This window comes from Aythya ferina, assembly GCF_964211825.1.
Source record: "Aythya ferina genome assembly, chromosome: 8".
Classification (NCBI taxonomy): Eukaryota; Metazoa; Chordata; class Aves; order Anseriformes; family Anatidae; genus Aythya; species Aythya ferina.
The window spans coordinates 14,385,056-14,402,694 of NC_140304.1; the positions used below are offsets into that span (position 1 = coordinate 14,385,056).

The following is a 17,639-nucleotide window of genomic DNA, read 5'->3' on the forward strand; positions in this document are numbered from 1 at the left end:
AAAACAGATCCTATGCCAATCCTCAATAAAACTCTGAGGAATGCCATGAGCCAATGACATTGCTCAGTTTTCTTCTGCAGTCTTCAGACTAATAAAATAAAAGAGAAATAATTTAAGAAATGAGGAAAGGAATATTTTTTCCCTTGAAAATTGTGTTTTTACTTTTTCTGTTTTTAACTATGTCCCTGTACCTAATAACATGCACACACACACACACAAAAGACCCTCTTCAATGTAGATACATGTTATGAGAAGAAAATTGAATCTAAATCAGACAGCATGCTTTGAATAGAATCTGGTGAAATATCACAACCTATGACAAAATAATGCCGACCAGTTGTATTTCTAAAGAAACATGCTTTTGCTGAGGGTAACTGTAATTAATATTATTCCCTGTGCTATTTCAATGTTAGGAACTTGGATTTTTCCAAAGGTCACCAGGCGATTACAGGAGATAAGGAAGGGCAACAACGTCGGATACGGCAACAGCGACTCATCTTCACAGGCAAATGGATTGCTGATAATCAGCCAAGGTAACTGCAAATAGCTTCTGGGAGTTTCAGTTGCTTCTGTAAGCTTAAGCAGTACAGGTGCCAGAGGTGAACTTTATTTTTCTCGTTATTTTACCAAGCAATTCAAAATAACGTGAGTTCAGGATACTGACAGTGCTAGTAACATGTTCTGTGTGTCAGCATGCCACTGTTCCCTAAGATAATTCTGATAAGGAATGCATTCGGATGTGATGCTTCACTCCAGTGAGGCGCTTTAGTGATACCGAAGCACAGCTGGGATGAGTGGAAACAGTATTTGAAGTTGTAGCAAGAGTGTTAGGTTACCCTGTGGAAAAAAAAGCCACCAACTATTCATATTTGCTTTTCAATTTCTGTCTTTTTAGGTTGATTCAGTGTGAAAACGAGGTAGGAAAGCTGTTGTTTCTGACGGAAATCCCGGAATTATTACTAGAGGATTCTAGCGAAGCCAAAGAGAGTCTCACCTTGCAGGAAACATCTATCGCAGAACCACTATCCACAGATGGCAGCCCTGGACTCAAATCAGTTCTGTCCTCTGGCAGAAGTCTAAACAACAACTGTGATGCGGGAGAAAAACCAATGGTCACATTCAAAGAAAATATTAAGCCACGAGAAATGAACAGAGATCAAGGGCGGATCTATCCACCTAAAGATGTAGGTAGGGAAAGACGGGACTATAGCAAAGGAATAGTAGCCAATAAGAACGATGGGAAGAAGGATAACAATAAAAGAAAGAATGAGACCAAGAAATGCGGATTGGATAAAATGCAGGAAGCAGGAAAGCAGAATGTGGCAGTTCAGGTAAGCCTTTAGATCAAAGGGATACTGCATCTTAGCAGTATGTTTGTGTCAGGGCCATCACTGCTTGCACAGAAATCAGTAGAGCCAAGGTCTTTCTGCGGGCCTGCAGGTACCCTTAATGCATAAGGGGAAAAAAAAAAATCTGTCTCAGAGACCAGGTATTAGTAAACTTTGGGTCTCTGCCCTTTTCCGTGATGCTGTCTCAGTTTATTGGGGAGGAAAAGGTAGGGAGCAATGAAAGGCGATTTTTTTTGTATGTTCAGTATTTAAAAAACAAACTCAAACAACAAAGCCTTCTAGCTTTTGTTCCACAAACAGTTCAAGGGGCAGCGTGCATGGCCAGGTCTTAGTCATGCTATTACCCATGCTGTGGTTGTTGTGAAGGAGCTGGGCATTTTCTGTTCAGTTGGCTTGTGCGCTTGCAATAAATCGAACACACCACAAAAGCACTGAGTTGTTTACTTGGAGGAGGATCCTCTGTACTGCGTGTGCAGTAAGGAGGCCCTCGGTGGTTGTAAGAAAAGCCACGCAGCTTTTAACCTGTAATTCTGCACTGAGATGCTTGTTGAGAATTGTTGGTTTTCACATCAGCTGTTCTTTTCTCTTTTGTATTTTTTAAAGGCATGCTCTTTTCCCCCATTTATGTAGCACTATGTACAAAAATGCTCACCTTGTGTGTAGGGAGTGAATTTACTGTTCTGGCTTCCACAGAGTTGTAGTGAATAAGGGTGGAGAATTTCAGGGTCGATGTAATCTGTACCTGGATTGTTTTGGCTGTATCTCATCCATTGACAGGTGTTGTCTAGAGGCATTTAATGATAATGGAGATTCAGTTATTTCCCTTGAGAAACAGGGTGAGTTCTTCACTGTTCTTACAAGCAGAAATCATTTCTTAACGCACTTCATCTCCCTTGCTACTGCGTAAACCTACTGCTTCCCAGGACAGGTCTAGAGAATAACTCAAGCTGGTCTAGAGAATAACTCAAGTCTTCTCTTTGCAAGTGCTCTGAGGACCTGTTACTGAAATTTTGTTTTCCCTAGGCTAGACAAAGCAGCTCCATGTCTTTCTGGTGTGTGTTGGTAGGACCCTTGGATCGTTCTTCTCCTTCTGATCATTTCTTATTAGGCAATGTTAGTATGAAAGGGAAGGTCTGCATGGGCAGTCCTGCGTTGGGTTTGCATGGGGTCTGTGCAGGGGTGGGAAGGGTAAGAGGAGTAACCCACAGAAACTGTGACAGTTGTTTGAGTCACTGACACCGGCCTGGTACCTGAAAAACAGTCTAGATAGGGGAGTTGGAGTGGCAGGTGTTTAGGCTTTGTTTGCTGAACATGTCTGGAATGTGGCTGCAGGCCTGAGCATAACTCCTGTGCCGGGGTTTGTGACCCTGCCTTGCAAAAGAAGGGCTTGAGGCTGAAAAACCAATATGCTCGAAGAAGTAGTGTAGGTCTCTTGTGTAGGGAAGGTAATTTTAACCCAGTCGATTTATCAGAAACTTGTTTGTTTTTTTGGTCTTAAGACTTACCATTGGGTTTGAAATGCATTTTTCCTGGATAGGGTGCTGTGTTGGATCTGGTTGGTCACACTTCATCTTTTGTTGAAGAGAAACTAATTTGGAGTTTTTAATTCTATCAGCTTTATTTAGTTTAACTATCACAACACCGTTTGCTGAACTTATTTACCCACACCTACTCCAGGACGTGGGGAGGGTTTGCTCCCTGCCCTGCTAAGATGCCTGCTTAGGCTTTGTACCAATTCATGGTCTGCTAGTGCTTTGCTTTGGCTTTCCCTGAAATTTCAAACTTTGTCTACTCTGTAGCTCTTTGTTTTCAAAAGCCTAAACTCTATAAAGCTGCAGCTCCTACTTTAGCAAAAATGTCAAGAATGTTGTAGGGGAAGTAGTTGGTCCTGTTTCACAGATAGGTGGAAAACTTGCGTGCTCAGACAGGATCACGCGAGCGTGGCGTAGGTTGAACCTGGCCTCGAGGGGAGATGCTGTTGGGCGCAAAGGAAGGCGTAATGCAGACCTGCTCAAGGTAATGTAAAGGCCACCGGGATGAAGCGATGCTCTTCCCAGGCACCAAGTGGGAACTCTTGAGACCGCTGGGGATGTAAAGATGTGGGAGTATTGATGCTTTTGAGGTGAGGTCGAGGAGAAACAAATGAAGTGATTGAAATTAAGCTTTCTTGATTAACCAATTTCAGTTATTTAGCTTTTAAAAGCCCACTATAAATTGTATGAGGGGAGTCTTTTGGAAGCCACCTTTGGAAATGTTTGATTGCAGCTTTGAGTTTATGGTGGACTAGAGCTCGTGTTTTGAAATCCCTGTGCAAGAAGAGCATCTTTGAATTTGGACATTGCTATGAAAGAATGAATGCAGTATGGGTTGTAACAATGTTTGGCTTCTTGTGGAGAGAGGAAAAAAAGGTACAGCATGATATAATTTGAACATACAGAATGTGATAAAGGGTACAGGTGGGCAGCAAACAGCTGTGGCATGAGAGGGGGAGCAGGGGCTGCTCCATCATTTGTGACATTTAGCATCAGCCAGACTCTGAGGTGGAGTTTCCTCCCAGCTTTTTCTAGTGGGAGATGAAAAATACAGCCAAACCTCTGTCTCAAAAGCTACTTTTTTAATGAAACAAAAACCAAACTACACTCCCATAATTTAAAAATGGGGAAATTCAGAGTTATTTAAGAAAGACTTAAGAGAAAGATTGAATGCATTTTCACCCCATCACTGATTTTGGAAGGAAGTGCCTACCCTCCTAGTCCTTTCAAATCAGTAGCTCTAAATGTTGAAAGAAGTCCCACGCAGCTGTTTTTTTTTTATTATTGTTTGGGTTTTTTATTTGATCACTGATAAAAACCCCTTTCAGTCACCTCTGAGGCTTGGCATCAGGTCTGCTCCTGGGCCCTTTCTATATTGCCCGGGTTCTTTGCTTGCTGTCTTTTTCCTGCCTGCTCCATCTTGCATTCCAGGCAGTTCTGCCGAGCTGAACAGAAAGGGAAAGTAGTCTTCCCCTCTGTCTTCCTCTCCAGGAAGACCCAGCCCGCAACAGACTCAGAATCAGGTAAACATTACATTACATTCTTCTCTCTGCCTTTAACTGGTGCAGCTCTTTTAACAGAACATACAGCAATTTCACGGTAAACTGAAAGAGGTTACCACCTCAGCTATGTGTCGTGTATGCTCTTATTTGAAAGAATTTCATGATATGCAGGAGTTTGTGCATATGCTGCACTGTGTAGATGAGGCTGGAAAAGTTCCCTAGGAAGAAGGTGGCAGAGTTTGTTTTCTAAGGTGCTGCATGTAAGTAGCTTGAAGTAGGTCGACGCAGTGCCCTAGGAGAAGCGTAATAGCATTTGCATCTTCTGTTTTTGTTCTTAAGGCATTGCAGGTGAGCAGCATGGTAAGTCCTTTGTGTATGGTCTGAGGATGTTATGCCTGCTTCCCACTCTCTTGCTAGAGGACGAGCCTGTTGCAGTCTTCTGGGTGGGCATCTGTCCAGTGCTTTTGTGAGGCAAGGAGTGTCTGAGGAGAGGCAAAGTCACCTGCCTGAGGCCAGAGAAGGAACTGGATTCTGATGTTCCAAACCTCCTCCAGTAACTTAGGGCAAAAGAAAATTCTCTGACTATTTGAGAGTTTGTTTTTTGGCTTGAGACATTATATGGTTAATTACAGGAAAAGTTACCTAATTTCTTCTTGCTTTATTTTGTATTAGGTGAAATCCCAGACAGAGATGAGGAAGACTCCAGTGTCTGAAGCCAGGAAAACACCTGTAACTCAGACTCCGAGTCAGGCCAGCAGTTCCCAGTTCATCCCCATTCATCACCCAGGAGCTTTCCCTCCCCTTCCTAGCCGGCCAGGTAACTTGTGTTCTTTCAAAGTGTGGTTTTACAGTTGTCTGCAAAGAAAAGTCTGTGCTCTTAGCTGTTACAGCCTCTGAAGGTAGTGGCTGTTCTAATGAACGTGCATTCTCATGGTGAGAGTCTTAGTGTTGTAAAGAAGGGGCATAGCAGAACTGAAATGAGATGAATAGGATTCCTTATGTTTTGTTATCAGTGTCTGCCATGAAATCTGCCACCTTCCTTCTTGATTAGCACAAGATCAAGAGATTTCACAGGAGGCTGTTTCTGTAGTAAGTCAAAACATGATAAAGTCTTCTGCTAGCCCAGGAGAAAGCGTTCCCTGTATGTAGGACTATTACAAAAGATCAGTCACGCTGCTTTCTTTCTAGCTTGGTTTCTTTTGTAGTGATGCTCATGTTTTAAGCTGTAATTTGTGTGGTGTCATTTGCTGTTGCTGTGTTGCGTGTTCCCATTTTGTTGCGGAGCATTCCTGTTATGCCTTACTGTCCATCTTTGCTCGCAAAATAGCTGGGAGCTGTATCTTTCCTGTAGCTCCTCTGCATAGTTCCTCAATATAAGAGAGAGGGACCTCTTCTCTGTTTTAATGCCAGCAGGAAATATGGCCTGTCATAGAATTAAATCGTGCCTTCCAAACTTGGCTTTTCAGCGTGAGCTACAGGAAATAAATTGATCTTGTAGATGTGAGGATTGGTTTGCTTGCCATTTATCTCCTTACCTAAATTAATCCTAGGACTGGTGATGCTCTGGCGGGAGGCAGGAGACTTATCGATTTCTTCTGTGTCCAGTGCTGCAGAAATTGTCTGGAAATGTGTGTTTGAAGGGGTGGGAACTTTGGGGGTAACACGTCAAAAAAAACATGATGGGGAATGAAAAAGGGGAGGAGGAGCAGGGAGGTGGAGGTATGGGGACAATCCTGCAACTCTCCTAGATGCTGCTCTGACAGATTGTTGCCAGTGCCTGGAATATTGGAAGAAAACTGAAGAATGCTCCGAATCCCTCTGTGATCATAGCCGTGTACTTGCAAAGGTGGAAAAGGACATGATAGTGCCTGTCTGCAAACTGTGCTTGGTGTTTCCTGTTCTGATGCTCTAAATGTACAAAATAAAAAAAAAATAAAAAAAAAAATTAAAAAAAAAAAAAAAACAGAATGTTTTCTTGAGGAAGCTGCTTTCTGCTGGGAAACTACAGTTACGGCTCTTTGTTTTGCAGGGTTCCCACCTCCGACCTATGTTGTCCCTCCCCCTGTGGCTTTCTCCATGAGTACGGGATACACCTTCCCGGGAGGCGTTTCTGTCCCAGGAACCTTCCTCCAGCCCACGGCTCACTCACCTGCAGGAAACCAGGTGCAAGGTGGGAAACAGTCCCACATTCCTTACAGCCAGCAGCGGCCCTCTGGACCGGGGCCAATGACCCAGGGAGCTCAGCAAACACCACCTCCCTCCCAGCAACCCCTCTCATCTCTACCAGCTCAGGCAACAGCACAGTCAGCAGGCCAGTTACAGGTCCAAGCGCTGGCCCAGCAGCAGCAGCAACAGTCCCCAACAAAAGCTGTGCAGGGCCTGGGGAAGAGCCCGCCACACCACTCTGGGTTCCAGCAGGTAAGCCTGGCTAGTACAGTGTGCCTAAGCTGTGTTTAAAAATAACTGGCAATGTTGGAGACTTCTGTTCCCGGTCTACCTCATACTGTTGTTGTTAAAGACCTCGCTGTGGAATTTTGATCTGTCAACTTCTGGGCAAATTTGAAAAACAGCTGAATTTTAGTGGTCATGAACCTGCTATTCTGTAACTAAGAGGAAGGTATCTACTGGGCTGAGAAGATGGTAATCTTTGTAAGTGTTTCTGTGTGTAGACAAGGTATGAAGGTGATGATTCTGAGATATTTCTGTCCTAGGCCTCTGTAAATAAGTCTTGTTGGAGCAATGAGGATGGGCTCTGAATCTTCACCCTACTCGCTCTTTCCTGTGGGCTTACCGGGTTCCGCTGTCAGTTCCTTCCTCTTGGTTTCGTGCTTGTGTACTTGACAAAACCTCCTTTCTGGCATGTCTGGCCTTGATGGCAAGCGAGGCCCTCCTGTTGCTCTGGGCAGCAGTTCAGTACCTTAATAAAGGTGTCTGTAAGGTGCCGAACTGGAGTAGGGATTATGCTTGGCTGGTGGCTTTGAGCTTGATGAGGCTGTATGCCTACTGAGACTGAATTTTGGTGAATAATGTAGTCGATGAGAATGTTTGCAGAGTATCTGCTATGAGTCAGCTAGAATGACAGCTTGAAGTTAGAAAACCAGTTGATGTTAATTGTTCCTACCTGCTGACAAAAGCATGCATCTCTGCCTCAGTACCCACAGACAGACTCGTCAAAGCAGCTCTGGAGCCCGCCGCAAGTCCAAGGTTCTCTGGGGAAGATCATGCCTGTAAAGCAGTCCTATTACCTGCAGGCCCAGGACCCTCTAAAACTGTTTGAACAGTCATTACAGCCTCCTGTGATGCAACAGCAACCTCTGGAGAAAAAAATGAAGCCTTTCCCAATGGAGCCATATAACCAGAACCCCTCAGAAGTCAAGGTGCCAGAATATTACTGGGACTCTTCCTATGGCATGGCCGACAACAGGGTGATGGCACAGCAGTCCAACATGGACCGCAGGGGGAAACGGCAAGGAGTCTTCCGCCCAGAGCAGGATGCTGTCTCCAGGATGACTTTTGAGGTAAAGATCCATGTAAAAGTGGTGAAATCTAGCGAGGCTCTGATATTGCTCAGGCAATTTGCCCAGTGTAGTAATGCCCTGTAGACCCAAGTGCATCAATGAAAACATTTGCAAGGGAGCTGGATGTTCGGAAACGGGATCCCAGCGTACAGTACTGGATTTGCTGCTTCAGTGGACTGTGGAGGGGGATCAGGCTCTTGAAGACCTGTTTTCACATAGGTGTAAGTCATGCTCAGTGTAGACATGACGCTGGTCTCTGCACTGCATCTGCTGGGCCAAGACACATGGCAGCTGACAGGGAAAATACTTGTCTGGCAACTGATGAAAACCATGAGTGCATCTAAATAACTGTAATTGAATTCTTACCCTTTAGATAAACTCTTGCCACCCACAGAGTATCTTGAGTGTGTTGAATAGGTGAGGCTGCAAGAGCCAAACTGGGGATAGAAATTGAGGATAGTAGGAGCAAACCCCATTTTGATTTTGTTTTTTTTTCCTCCTGCAAATCCCACCACGTAGCAAGAGTGCTGAACTCCATCCCTTAGCTCTTGATTGCACTAATGGAATACTTTACTTCTGTTTGCTTCGGTGCAGTTCTGCTTTGTGCTGCAGTTTATAAAAAGCCTGCAATCTTTGTTATGTATTAAGTCCTGGATTGTCTGGAAGTGCTTCTGGTGATGGTTATAAGGAAACTTAAACAGAGGCCTTTTTAAACCTTTGGTCAGATATGCCTCTGTAAATGCACTCAGGAATTTCAAAAGGTCAGCTGAGATCACATAGCTTATCGTCTGGGGAGAAAAGACAGACAATATTCAGGAGACTGCCTCTCCTCTGACGTCAGGCTGTGATTTTTAGATGGAGGCTGGGCCAAAGCCTTGTTCTCATCCCTAAATCGGAAACCGCCTTGGTGTAAGCACAACACAGTACAAACAGAGGCTGTGTCAGCGATGCTTGTGTTTTAAGCATCCCTCTCAAAATTCAAGACGTAGCACTTAAAAGTTTATTTTTTCTATACCATTGTGCAGTAGCTGATAACAGTGGCAGTGTCTCAGGGGGTTTAAATTCTGCAAACAGATGAGGGAAGATGCAAATGTAATTTCAGCTGAAACCTGAATTACAGCTGTAGAATAATTTAAGATCTTCCTTCTCAGGAAGAATCATGTTTATTGTCCTCTAATATGAAAATGGGTTCAGTATTTGTCAGTAATGCTGTGGGAAGCACTGCTGCATTGATTGCAATTAGTTGCCCATCGTTTTGGCTGCACCACTTACCAGGGAGGTGCAGGACCTCTCCCGCTACACCTTAGGCCATGAGGCTGGTTTGTTTTTTGCTCAGCGTTTTTCTGTGTGCTTCCACCCACTTCTGTTGCACTGTTTTCATCTCACACTCGTGCATGCTGCGCTCCTCGCCACAGCCTGCTGTTCTCCTGTTGGTTTCTCTCTCCTGCTTTGGTTTAGTCTCTCCCCACTTGGCTCTTGCTCTTCCCTTTCTGTCTTCTGTTGTCTCACTGTGCTCATTTCTGTCACTAGGACCCCAAGAGCTCCCCTTTGCTTCCTCCGGACCTGTTAAAGAGTCTGGCTGCCTTGGAGGAGGAGGAAGAGCTGATTTTCTCTAATCCTCCTGATCTTTACCCAGCTCTGCTGGGGCCTCTCGCCTCTCTTCCTGGACGAAGCCTCTTTGTATGTATTTGACTTAATACTGCTGCTTCTCATTCAAACTGGCATCTCTTTCTTCTGTGAAATTATAAGAAATGGGAAATTTCTTTCTCTTCCCCATCCCTCCTCTGCACTTCCCTCCTGCTGCTGAGCCAGTCTCCGTGTGAGAGCTCAGCCCAAGGCCCCTGGCTCTGGAGAGCTGGGGAGGTGCTGTAGCATCCCACATAGCTCTTGGTCCACAGCCAGACCTGCCAGTTTGTTCAGAAAGCAGGATAATTGTGGGGTGTTCTTGTAAGCACGGTTCACAGGATTTGAACCTTTGGTTCACATTGATGCACCCTTTAAGATACTTCCTGTTCCCCAGTTGTTTGGGCGTGGTAACAGGGACAAGGGTGTGTGCAGTGAAAGGAAGTCATCAGAACAAGTGCCTTTGGTACAGTTGCATGTAGGAAACACATAAAGGCAGGGGGAAACTACCCTAGTAAATGCAGAAGAGATTGCAAATGAGCCAGATGGTTTTAGAAGAACCCTGCAAGCAACTGACTAAATAATCACTGACTCCTATAGAAGTGCAGGGAGTTTGACAGCCTGAGAGATTTGTCTGCATTTCTGTGTTCCTAGCTTGATAGCTGGAGGTCCTGTGAGCTGCTGAAGTCTTAACTTAGCTCTAAAAACACAGTGCGCTTCTTGTGTGGCTCCAGGCACGCTCAGTGAATACTTGTGTTTCAGATCTGTGGCTGTAACAGGGAGGGGTATTTTGTGACTCTGTTTAAAATCCCTGGTTAATAAATCTATTCCTCCGTTAATTTGCATGTTGTCCCGAGGAGCCAGTAGCAAAGCAGACACCCATTGCTGTCTTCTTCAATACCTTTGCTAAGGAACTAACAGCTGCTGCTTCAGCAGCCTCCTTTGAAGCTCCTGCAGTTGCTGTCTGCTGGCAAATGGACGGAAACACTTCTCTGTGCAGGCTGTGTGGATGTGCTGAGTACAAATCGTGTCTGCTTTTTACAACGTGCTTTCAAAGTAATGAGTTGTCAGTTGGAAAATCTAACAAACTAGGAGCTGCTTGCCAAGAAAATGGGGCTGTTTGTCTCAGGCTTGCAGGATAAAAGCAAAGTTATTCCAGGTATTAAGACCATGTTAGGGAGGGGCTTTTCTTATTATTTGAACTATAAATTTTAAAATACCTGATGTGCTGAGCTGGTCTGGGGGCAAGAGGGAACAAAACTACAGACGTAATTTTGGATCACACACAGCTTTACTTGTGACTTCACTAATTCTGTGAATTTTTGATCCTGACCCTAAGGTCAGGGGTGTTCAATTCTCTACCAGCCAAGCTTTACAGTTTTTCTGTCCTTTATGTCTCAGTGATAACTAATTCTGTCTCTTCCCTAAATAGGCTTGGTTCATACTGTTATAATTCATATCAGTATTTTTCATTGCTTAATCATAATAAGAACTGAAAACAAAAACTGAGCAATACTAGGCTGCAGATAATAGCTGTATGGGAGGAGGTGCAGAGATGGAAAAGGTCATGGAAAAGGCCATAATATTTCAACATGGAGCCCATGGGAGTTTTGGAACCTCTGCTGCAAACACTTTTCTTCTTCTATAGTCATTTATAATGAAAATGAGGGAGAAATAAATGCAACTTTAACTGTTTAACCCAATTAGTCAGTAAGACAAGCTGTGATTCTTCTGAGTGTCTATACAGCAGGAGTACTCGAAAGTAACAATCCATCAATGAATAGCAGTGTCCAAGGGTCTCGTCAGGCATGACTGAGCACTCTGCTCACTGGAAAGGATCCTGTCTCATTTGTGCAAGGTTTTTATACATCCACAGGGTTGGTGCGTTTGGCAGGAACATCCCCTCTAGACGTGTCAGACTGTGGAAGCAGCCAGAGGCGCTTGAGAACTGGGAAACTGCTGTCAGTGGGGTTTCTTGGGACTCTCAGCTGTCATGACTGTTGATTTTTAGTTATTAATTACAATTAATGGGAAAACTTCTGATTTTTTGCATTTGTTAGTTTGTTCCCCCCTGCCCTCCACAGTGCTGAGGTCAAAAATGCAATAAAAGTTTAAAACAAAAATACCTGGGCAGTTTTTTGTAGCTTACTTTCCTCCTGCTGACCACACTGAAAACCAACTGCTTGTTTTCCTTTTCTGGTTTTTCAAAGAAGTCCCTGCTGGAAAAACCGTCAGAATTGATGTCTCAGTCATCATCTTTCCTGTCTCTCAGTGGCTTTTCTCTTAATCAGGTATGTGATGGCCAAAGCTGGTAGCATTTTGCTGTTCTGACTTACTGTTTAGCTAGACAATGGCAGAAGTATGGGCACATCCTTTAGTGCAAACTAATGGCAAACTGGAAAGGAGATCCACGGGCCTAATTTCAGTCTGTATTAACAAGGTTATTTTGTTTGCCTTTTCCCATTGTTGAAAATCAGTTGTCTTCCCAAACTCACCCTAGGTACTGTTCTGCAGAGGTACTGTTGAGTCTTGTTGAGTTCCTGGGATGTTTGCTTTCAGTGGGATTGTAGAGTTGAGTGAAAAGGTGAATCCCCACATTTTGTGGTGTGGGAGTATTTTTATTCCTAACCAGTGGAACACCCCTTCTCTTCCAAGGAGCAGAGCAGGGTCTCTTGAGCAGAAATTTTAAAATTTCATGAAGGCTTTGCAATTCAGCCAGGAGAAATGGGCCCCGATTCAGGATGTGAAGGACTTTGTTAAATAAAGCATTCAGAGAAGATTCTGAGGAGTGACAAATCAAAACACTTTTTCCTTTTCAGTAATTTCCTTCATATGTTCTCCGTGTTTCAAATAAATCCTGTACTCATACTCTCTTTATTCCAGGAAAGATATCCAAATAACAGCATGTTTAATGAGGTATATGGGAAAAACATGAATACCAGCACAAAAACAGAAGTCACCCCTTCAGTTGCCCATCAGGAGACTTCACTATATTCTCTCTTTGAAGGGACTCCGTGGTCTCCATCCCTTCCAGCCAGCTCAGGTAATCCTGGTACAATTTTTCTTGTGTGTATTTTAAGAGGATTGGAGTTAATTCTGAGCCTACTGCAAGTTAAATGTAACTGGAAATTAAAAAAAATCTTCTTTACAATGTCTGAAGGTTTCTGTGTTCCTTTATATATAATCCTTGGAAATGCGATGGGGTTCTGTCACTAATATAGGGTAAGAACCTAGATTTTTAGTTGAAGTAGCTGAGCAGGATAAAAGTTGTAGGAAGTGTTGAATACTGAAATCTCTTTAACTTAAATTCCTGACAAGCATTTGAGAGTAGGACTTTATGCATTTTAAAAATTATTGTACTTCTAATGTTGCTTCTTTGGAAGAACCAGGAAGATTTGGATTTTATAAAGCAGATATTTGAAAGAGGAAAAACTCTAGGATTGAAGAGTGAGGAGGAAAGTATGACACTATTTCTTTTAATGGTAAAGCAGCCTACAAAGCAAACCAGCTTTTTCTTTAACAATTTTCTTGAGGGCATAAAACACATTAGAGTTGTCATAACCTTGCCATCCCAAAAAAGTCCACAAGAATGTGAGGGGAGGGAAGGAATGTAAAAAGAGGACTTTAAATAACTTAGCCATTGGAGATGTTCTTTGGTCATATCAAGACTTTCGCAGCCAATCAGAAGGAACTGTTGTTGATGAAATGAAGGGAGCTTCAAAGTGCTTTTATTCTAGCAGGATTTATGACACTACATGGGTTTTAGTTTTCACTTCACCTCCTCATACAAGAATACATCCTGGCACCCTGCTCTGCTTTGTTCTCTTCAGGCATCGCGCTCTCCTGCTCACAGAGAGACTCTTCCATGCCTGCACTCCTGCTTTGCTCAGTATTCAGTTCTGGTCTGAATTGCTTTAAGACCCAAAGAAGTGTAAAACATTCAAATTGAAGTTGTAAACTTGCAAACTCCTTGGTCTAAAGTTATTCTTTATTAGCTTGTCAAGCTTGGAGATAGGTTTGTTTGTTTGAGAGAAGTTATTCAAGAAACAAGGGGAAAGCTCACTGTTCACTAGCCAGCCCTCTTGAGGTTTCCTGGATTTTTGCTTTCTGGTAGGCATGTATGTGCACTTAAACACAGTCATTCTATTATTGTATATGTGCAAATGCTTTCGCTCAGAATTTATGAATTTACTCATGCAATAGAGGGAATAAAAACTGACCTTCAGTACTGGAGAAAACTGAGTGATGGCAGAAATTGCAGCAGCACTATGAAATTCAAAATCAGGAGGCTCCTGCTGTTTCTCTTCACTTTTTCCCTCTTGCCTTGTAATCACTAGATCATTCGACACCAGCCAGCCAGTCTCCTCACTCCTCCAACCCCAGCAGCTTGCCAAGCTCCCCTCCAACCCATAACCACAATTCTGTTCCCTTCTCCAACTTCGGACCTATTGGGACTCCAGACAACAGAGACAGGAGAATCGCAGACCGCTGGAAAACAGATAAGCCAGGCAAGTGCTGTGTTCCAGGCCTGGATGAAGCCAGCTGTTGACGTTTGTTTTTGCAATGGTTTTGCTAGATTCCTTTGAATTTGTCTCTCTTCCCCATTTTAGCAATGGGAGGGTTTGGTCTGGACTATCTCCCAGCAACGTCGTCATCAGAGAGCAGCTGGCACCAGCCCAGCACTCCCAGTGGCACCTGGGCAGCCCAAGGCCCTGCCATAGAGGACTCCTCAGCTGTGCTCATGGAGAGTCTGAAGGTATAGTTAACTATAAGGCTTATAACTATAAAGCTGTGCTTGGGAACAGGCACTTGCCTATGGGGCCAGGGTCTGGTGGCTATAGGCAGCTCACGCTGCTGTTCCAGGTGTCGGGGTTCAGGGTCAAACCTTGGAGGCTTTTCATGCAAATTCCTTGCTTACGTAGGCAATGTGGGAGGCATGACCAGTTCTGGAAGATGTCACAGTTTCTCAGTTCTTGCTGTTCTAGAATATTTTGTGGAACAAGACCAGGCTGGCAGAACTGGAAGAAATAACATTTGCTTTGACTGGTCTAAAATTAGTAATTGTGAATGTGGGATATATTTATATGGTAATGAGGATTCTGGTGGGGAGGGTAAGCTGCTTCAAGGGGAGCTCCCTTTAGAAGGCCACCTTTTGAAGTCTGACTTTCATGGTAAGACAGGTATGAGTGACGAAGGGAAGAGGGGAAAATAGAGTAAAGTCTCCTCATCTGTAAGAAAACAAGGAGATGCTAGTGTTGACTGTTTACTTTTAGTCCATCTGGTCCAGTTCCATGATGCACCCAGGACCCTCAGCCCTGGAGCAGCTGTTAATGCAGCAGAAGCAGAAACAGCAACGTGGACAAGGCACCATGAACCCACCGCATTGAGAACGAGGTGGCAACCCGTGCAAACAAAGGCTCCATAAACCATGGCATGTTGGGTTTGCAGGACTGGCCCACACAGTCCTGTGCAGGTGGCAGCCCTCTCTTCTGTTCCTCGCTGTCAGGAGGGCGTAAGTGCTCCACCAACCCACTGAGTGTGCACAAAACGTCTGCAGTGCAAGAAAACAACATCAGGAACTCTCCCATCCCTGGGCCCTCTGAAGGGAGAGAGGAACTGCTGTTTGTCTCACTCAGTAACCCGATATCACCGCCTCTCACCTTCTCCATTGTGCATGTCCCCAGCCACATGGGAAGCAAAAGCTGAGAACGAAGGGCAGATGGGAGAAGCCAATGAGAACTTCTCAATCCTTTTCCTCTCTTTGGGGAGATAAAATAGGAATCCATTAATGATTGCTTCGCTGACTGAGAATGTAGTTGAAATTACTCCTAAACATCTTTATGACTATCTCAGTAGTAAGATCACACTGAATTCTTCCATACAGAGACATGCGTTTTAGTCAGTGTAGAGCAACAGAAGCCCCAGTTGCTGCTCTGGTCAGAGGAGGTTGGTGGCAAGGTGGGCTTTATCTCCTGGGCTACTGAAGGAGTTTCATGAAGGAGAATCTGGCACTTGACACCACTTCCTTTCACTCAAAGGCTTTAGCCAGCCTGTGGGTGGGTTAGAGACTCCAGCATGAAATGCCCTCCTCTCAGCAGGTGTTTGAGCTATTATCAGTGATGTGGGGCATTGCAGCACCCTGCTGGACAAGCAAGTTTAACTGCTATGGGGTTTTAAATTAATGTTTGATTCCTGTACATTTTACTGTAGCATAGTGACTAGCCCCACAAAGGGCAGGCTAGTCTGTGCATTCACAGCCTGACTCATTTTAATAGGTAGGTAGAAAGCTTTCAATGTTTTTTTTTTTTTTTTCTTTTCCCCATCCTCCCATTTTCGCTGGATGCTAGTAGTTTTATTGCCAATGTGCAACATCTTGCAGAAAGTAATCAGGGGTCCAGCAGGACTGGGTAAAGACGACAGTCAGCCTGGACAATGTGGAGTGTACGAGCCCCCATAGGCACACACCAGCTCTGCAGAAACCCGTCCCCTGCCCTCCCAGCTGCAGCCCCCAGGCTTTCAGTTCTAGAAAGGAATCTGAGGCACCGTGGACACACATGTGCAACCCACATGTAGAAGAAAGCATAGTGCTGTTCACATGTGAAAAGGTGCAGAAGGGAAAGAAAAACGTTTTATTTGCTATTTATTAGGGGAAGGAAGACTGGAAACTTCATTAAAGGAAAGGACAGCGTTTTTGTTAGGCTTCCCAGGGAAGTTACGGAAACAATCTCAATGTCCATTTGCTGTGTTTAGCAGTAGGGGTTTGTGTGATGGTTCAGGATCTCTGAGCTGGAAGTCAGCTGCAGAGCAAAGCACATGCAGGAGCCTAAGTGACACTGGAGTCTGGGCAGCCCCGACAGAATACAAAAAGGGAAGATGGAGACCCAATACCCATCCGAGGGTATGAGCAGCTCCCCCACGTTCTCCACGTTAGCAACATCACTGTTCTTTGTTGCATTTTGAAGATGTATTTCCTTTAACAAGTCCAAAAAGTGAAGTTCCCACCCAGTGCTAATATGAACCAAACCCCTCTGTACCTATCCCCAGCCTTCCCCGTTTGTGTATTGAGCTGTGCGCCCCGGCAGCTGCGACATTCCAGTGTTTGAACTGTCACTGACTCTTGCACCCTAAACGAGCTAACCAGGTTCACCATCTCACTCCCGGCCGTGCCAGGGTCCCAGCCACACCGCTCCACTTGTGCATGAGAATCCGGTGTCAGGAACGCGTCTGACGCTTGGCTGGGACTCCCCTCCTGTCTTCCGGAGTCCAGGGGAGCAAGGGAAGGGGCCCCCAACAGAAACTGGTTTGTGTCGTAAGCTTTTTTTGTGTTTTTTGTCTGTCTGTGCAAGATCTGCAGCTGCTGAAATCAGCTTTGCCTTTAATTAAACCATGTTCTCTCCATCCAGGTCTGTGTGTAGCATTCATTTCCTGTGTAACTCAGCAGTCTTTCAAAAATGCGTATTTCTCTGGATAAGTCAGATGAAGGTTTGGAGTTGATTTTCTTTTTTTTTTTTCCTGAAAGAGAACTAAATAAATCACAGATTCTGGCTTGGGCTCAGTGCAGATAATCGGATTGTGGTTTTGTGCTGCCTGTGTACAATATGTTTTTATGTACTCAATCATAAATCTGGGCTGGGAGTAGCTTACAAAGCTCTGTCACTTGCAGGCTGGATTACCTGAATCTGGTAGAGCACAGGCACCAGGAGCTGGAGGACGTGGATTCTTCTGCTGTTGACCTGCCTGTAAATCAGGATGGCACTTGCACTTGTTGGCTGTTTCTAAACAGCATGCTTCCAGACATGTCAAAGGGAGGTTAAGAAAGCTGTAGAGCTGCTCCATTTTTGAGAGGTCAGGTGTTTGTTTTATCCATGCAACTCTCCAGAATGAGTTCCTTTTCAATTTAAATGTGAGATGCAAGTCAATGGGAGGGTGGGGTTGTACAGAACCTGGGTGATAGGGTGAGAACTGGGGAAACCTCCCTGAAGCAGAGGGCTTGCTGTGCCTCCAGCTCTCACATTCTGAGGACAGGGCAGCATAGCTATTTTTAAAACGCCAGAAGGAGCAGCTCTCAGCAGCCAGGGAAGGTTAAATATGGTGAAAGCAGAGTCATGGCACCCA

The 17,639-nt window shown here is 44.5% G+C and overlaps 1 protein-coding gene across 6 annotated transcripts in view; it reads left to right on the top strand.

Annotated features, from left to right (window-relative positions):
* Positions 1-16,922, top strand: part of SMG7 (SMG7 nonsense mediated mRNA decay factor) — a 47,454-nt gene extending 30,532 nt beyond the window's left edge. For 2 of the 6 annotated variants that reach the window (XM_084527051.1, XM_084527053.1), the window contains exons 13-23: positions 414-533; positions 896-1,331; positions 5,056-5,200; positions 6,413-6,801; positions 7,536-7,901; positions 9,432-9,581; positions 11,735-11,815; positions 12,408-12,567; positions 13,862-14,032; positions 14,135-14,280; positions 14,798-16,922. In XM_084527051.1, coding sequence (XP_084383177.1) covers positions 414-533; positions 896-1,331; positions 5,056-5,200; positions 6,413-6,801; positions 7,536-7,901; positions 9,432-9,581; positions 11,735-11,815; positions 12,408-12,567; positions 13,862-14,032; positions 14,135-14,280; positions 14,798-14,911 — 2,278 coding nt within the window. In that variant the 3' untranslated portion in view covers positions 14,912-16,922. The remainder of the gene's footprint in view (positions 1-413; positions 534-895; positions 1,332-5,055; positions 5,201-6,412; positions 6,802-7,535; positions 7,902-9,431; positions 9,582-11,734; positions 11,816-12,407; positions 12,568-13,861; positions 14,033-14,134; positions 14,281-14,797) is intronic. The other 4 variants (XM_084527054.1, XM_084527052.1, XM_084527055.1 and 1 more) reach the window with 4 other exon arrangements.
* The last annotated feature ends 717 nt before the right edge of the window (positions 16,923-17,639 follow it).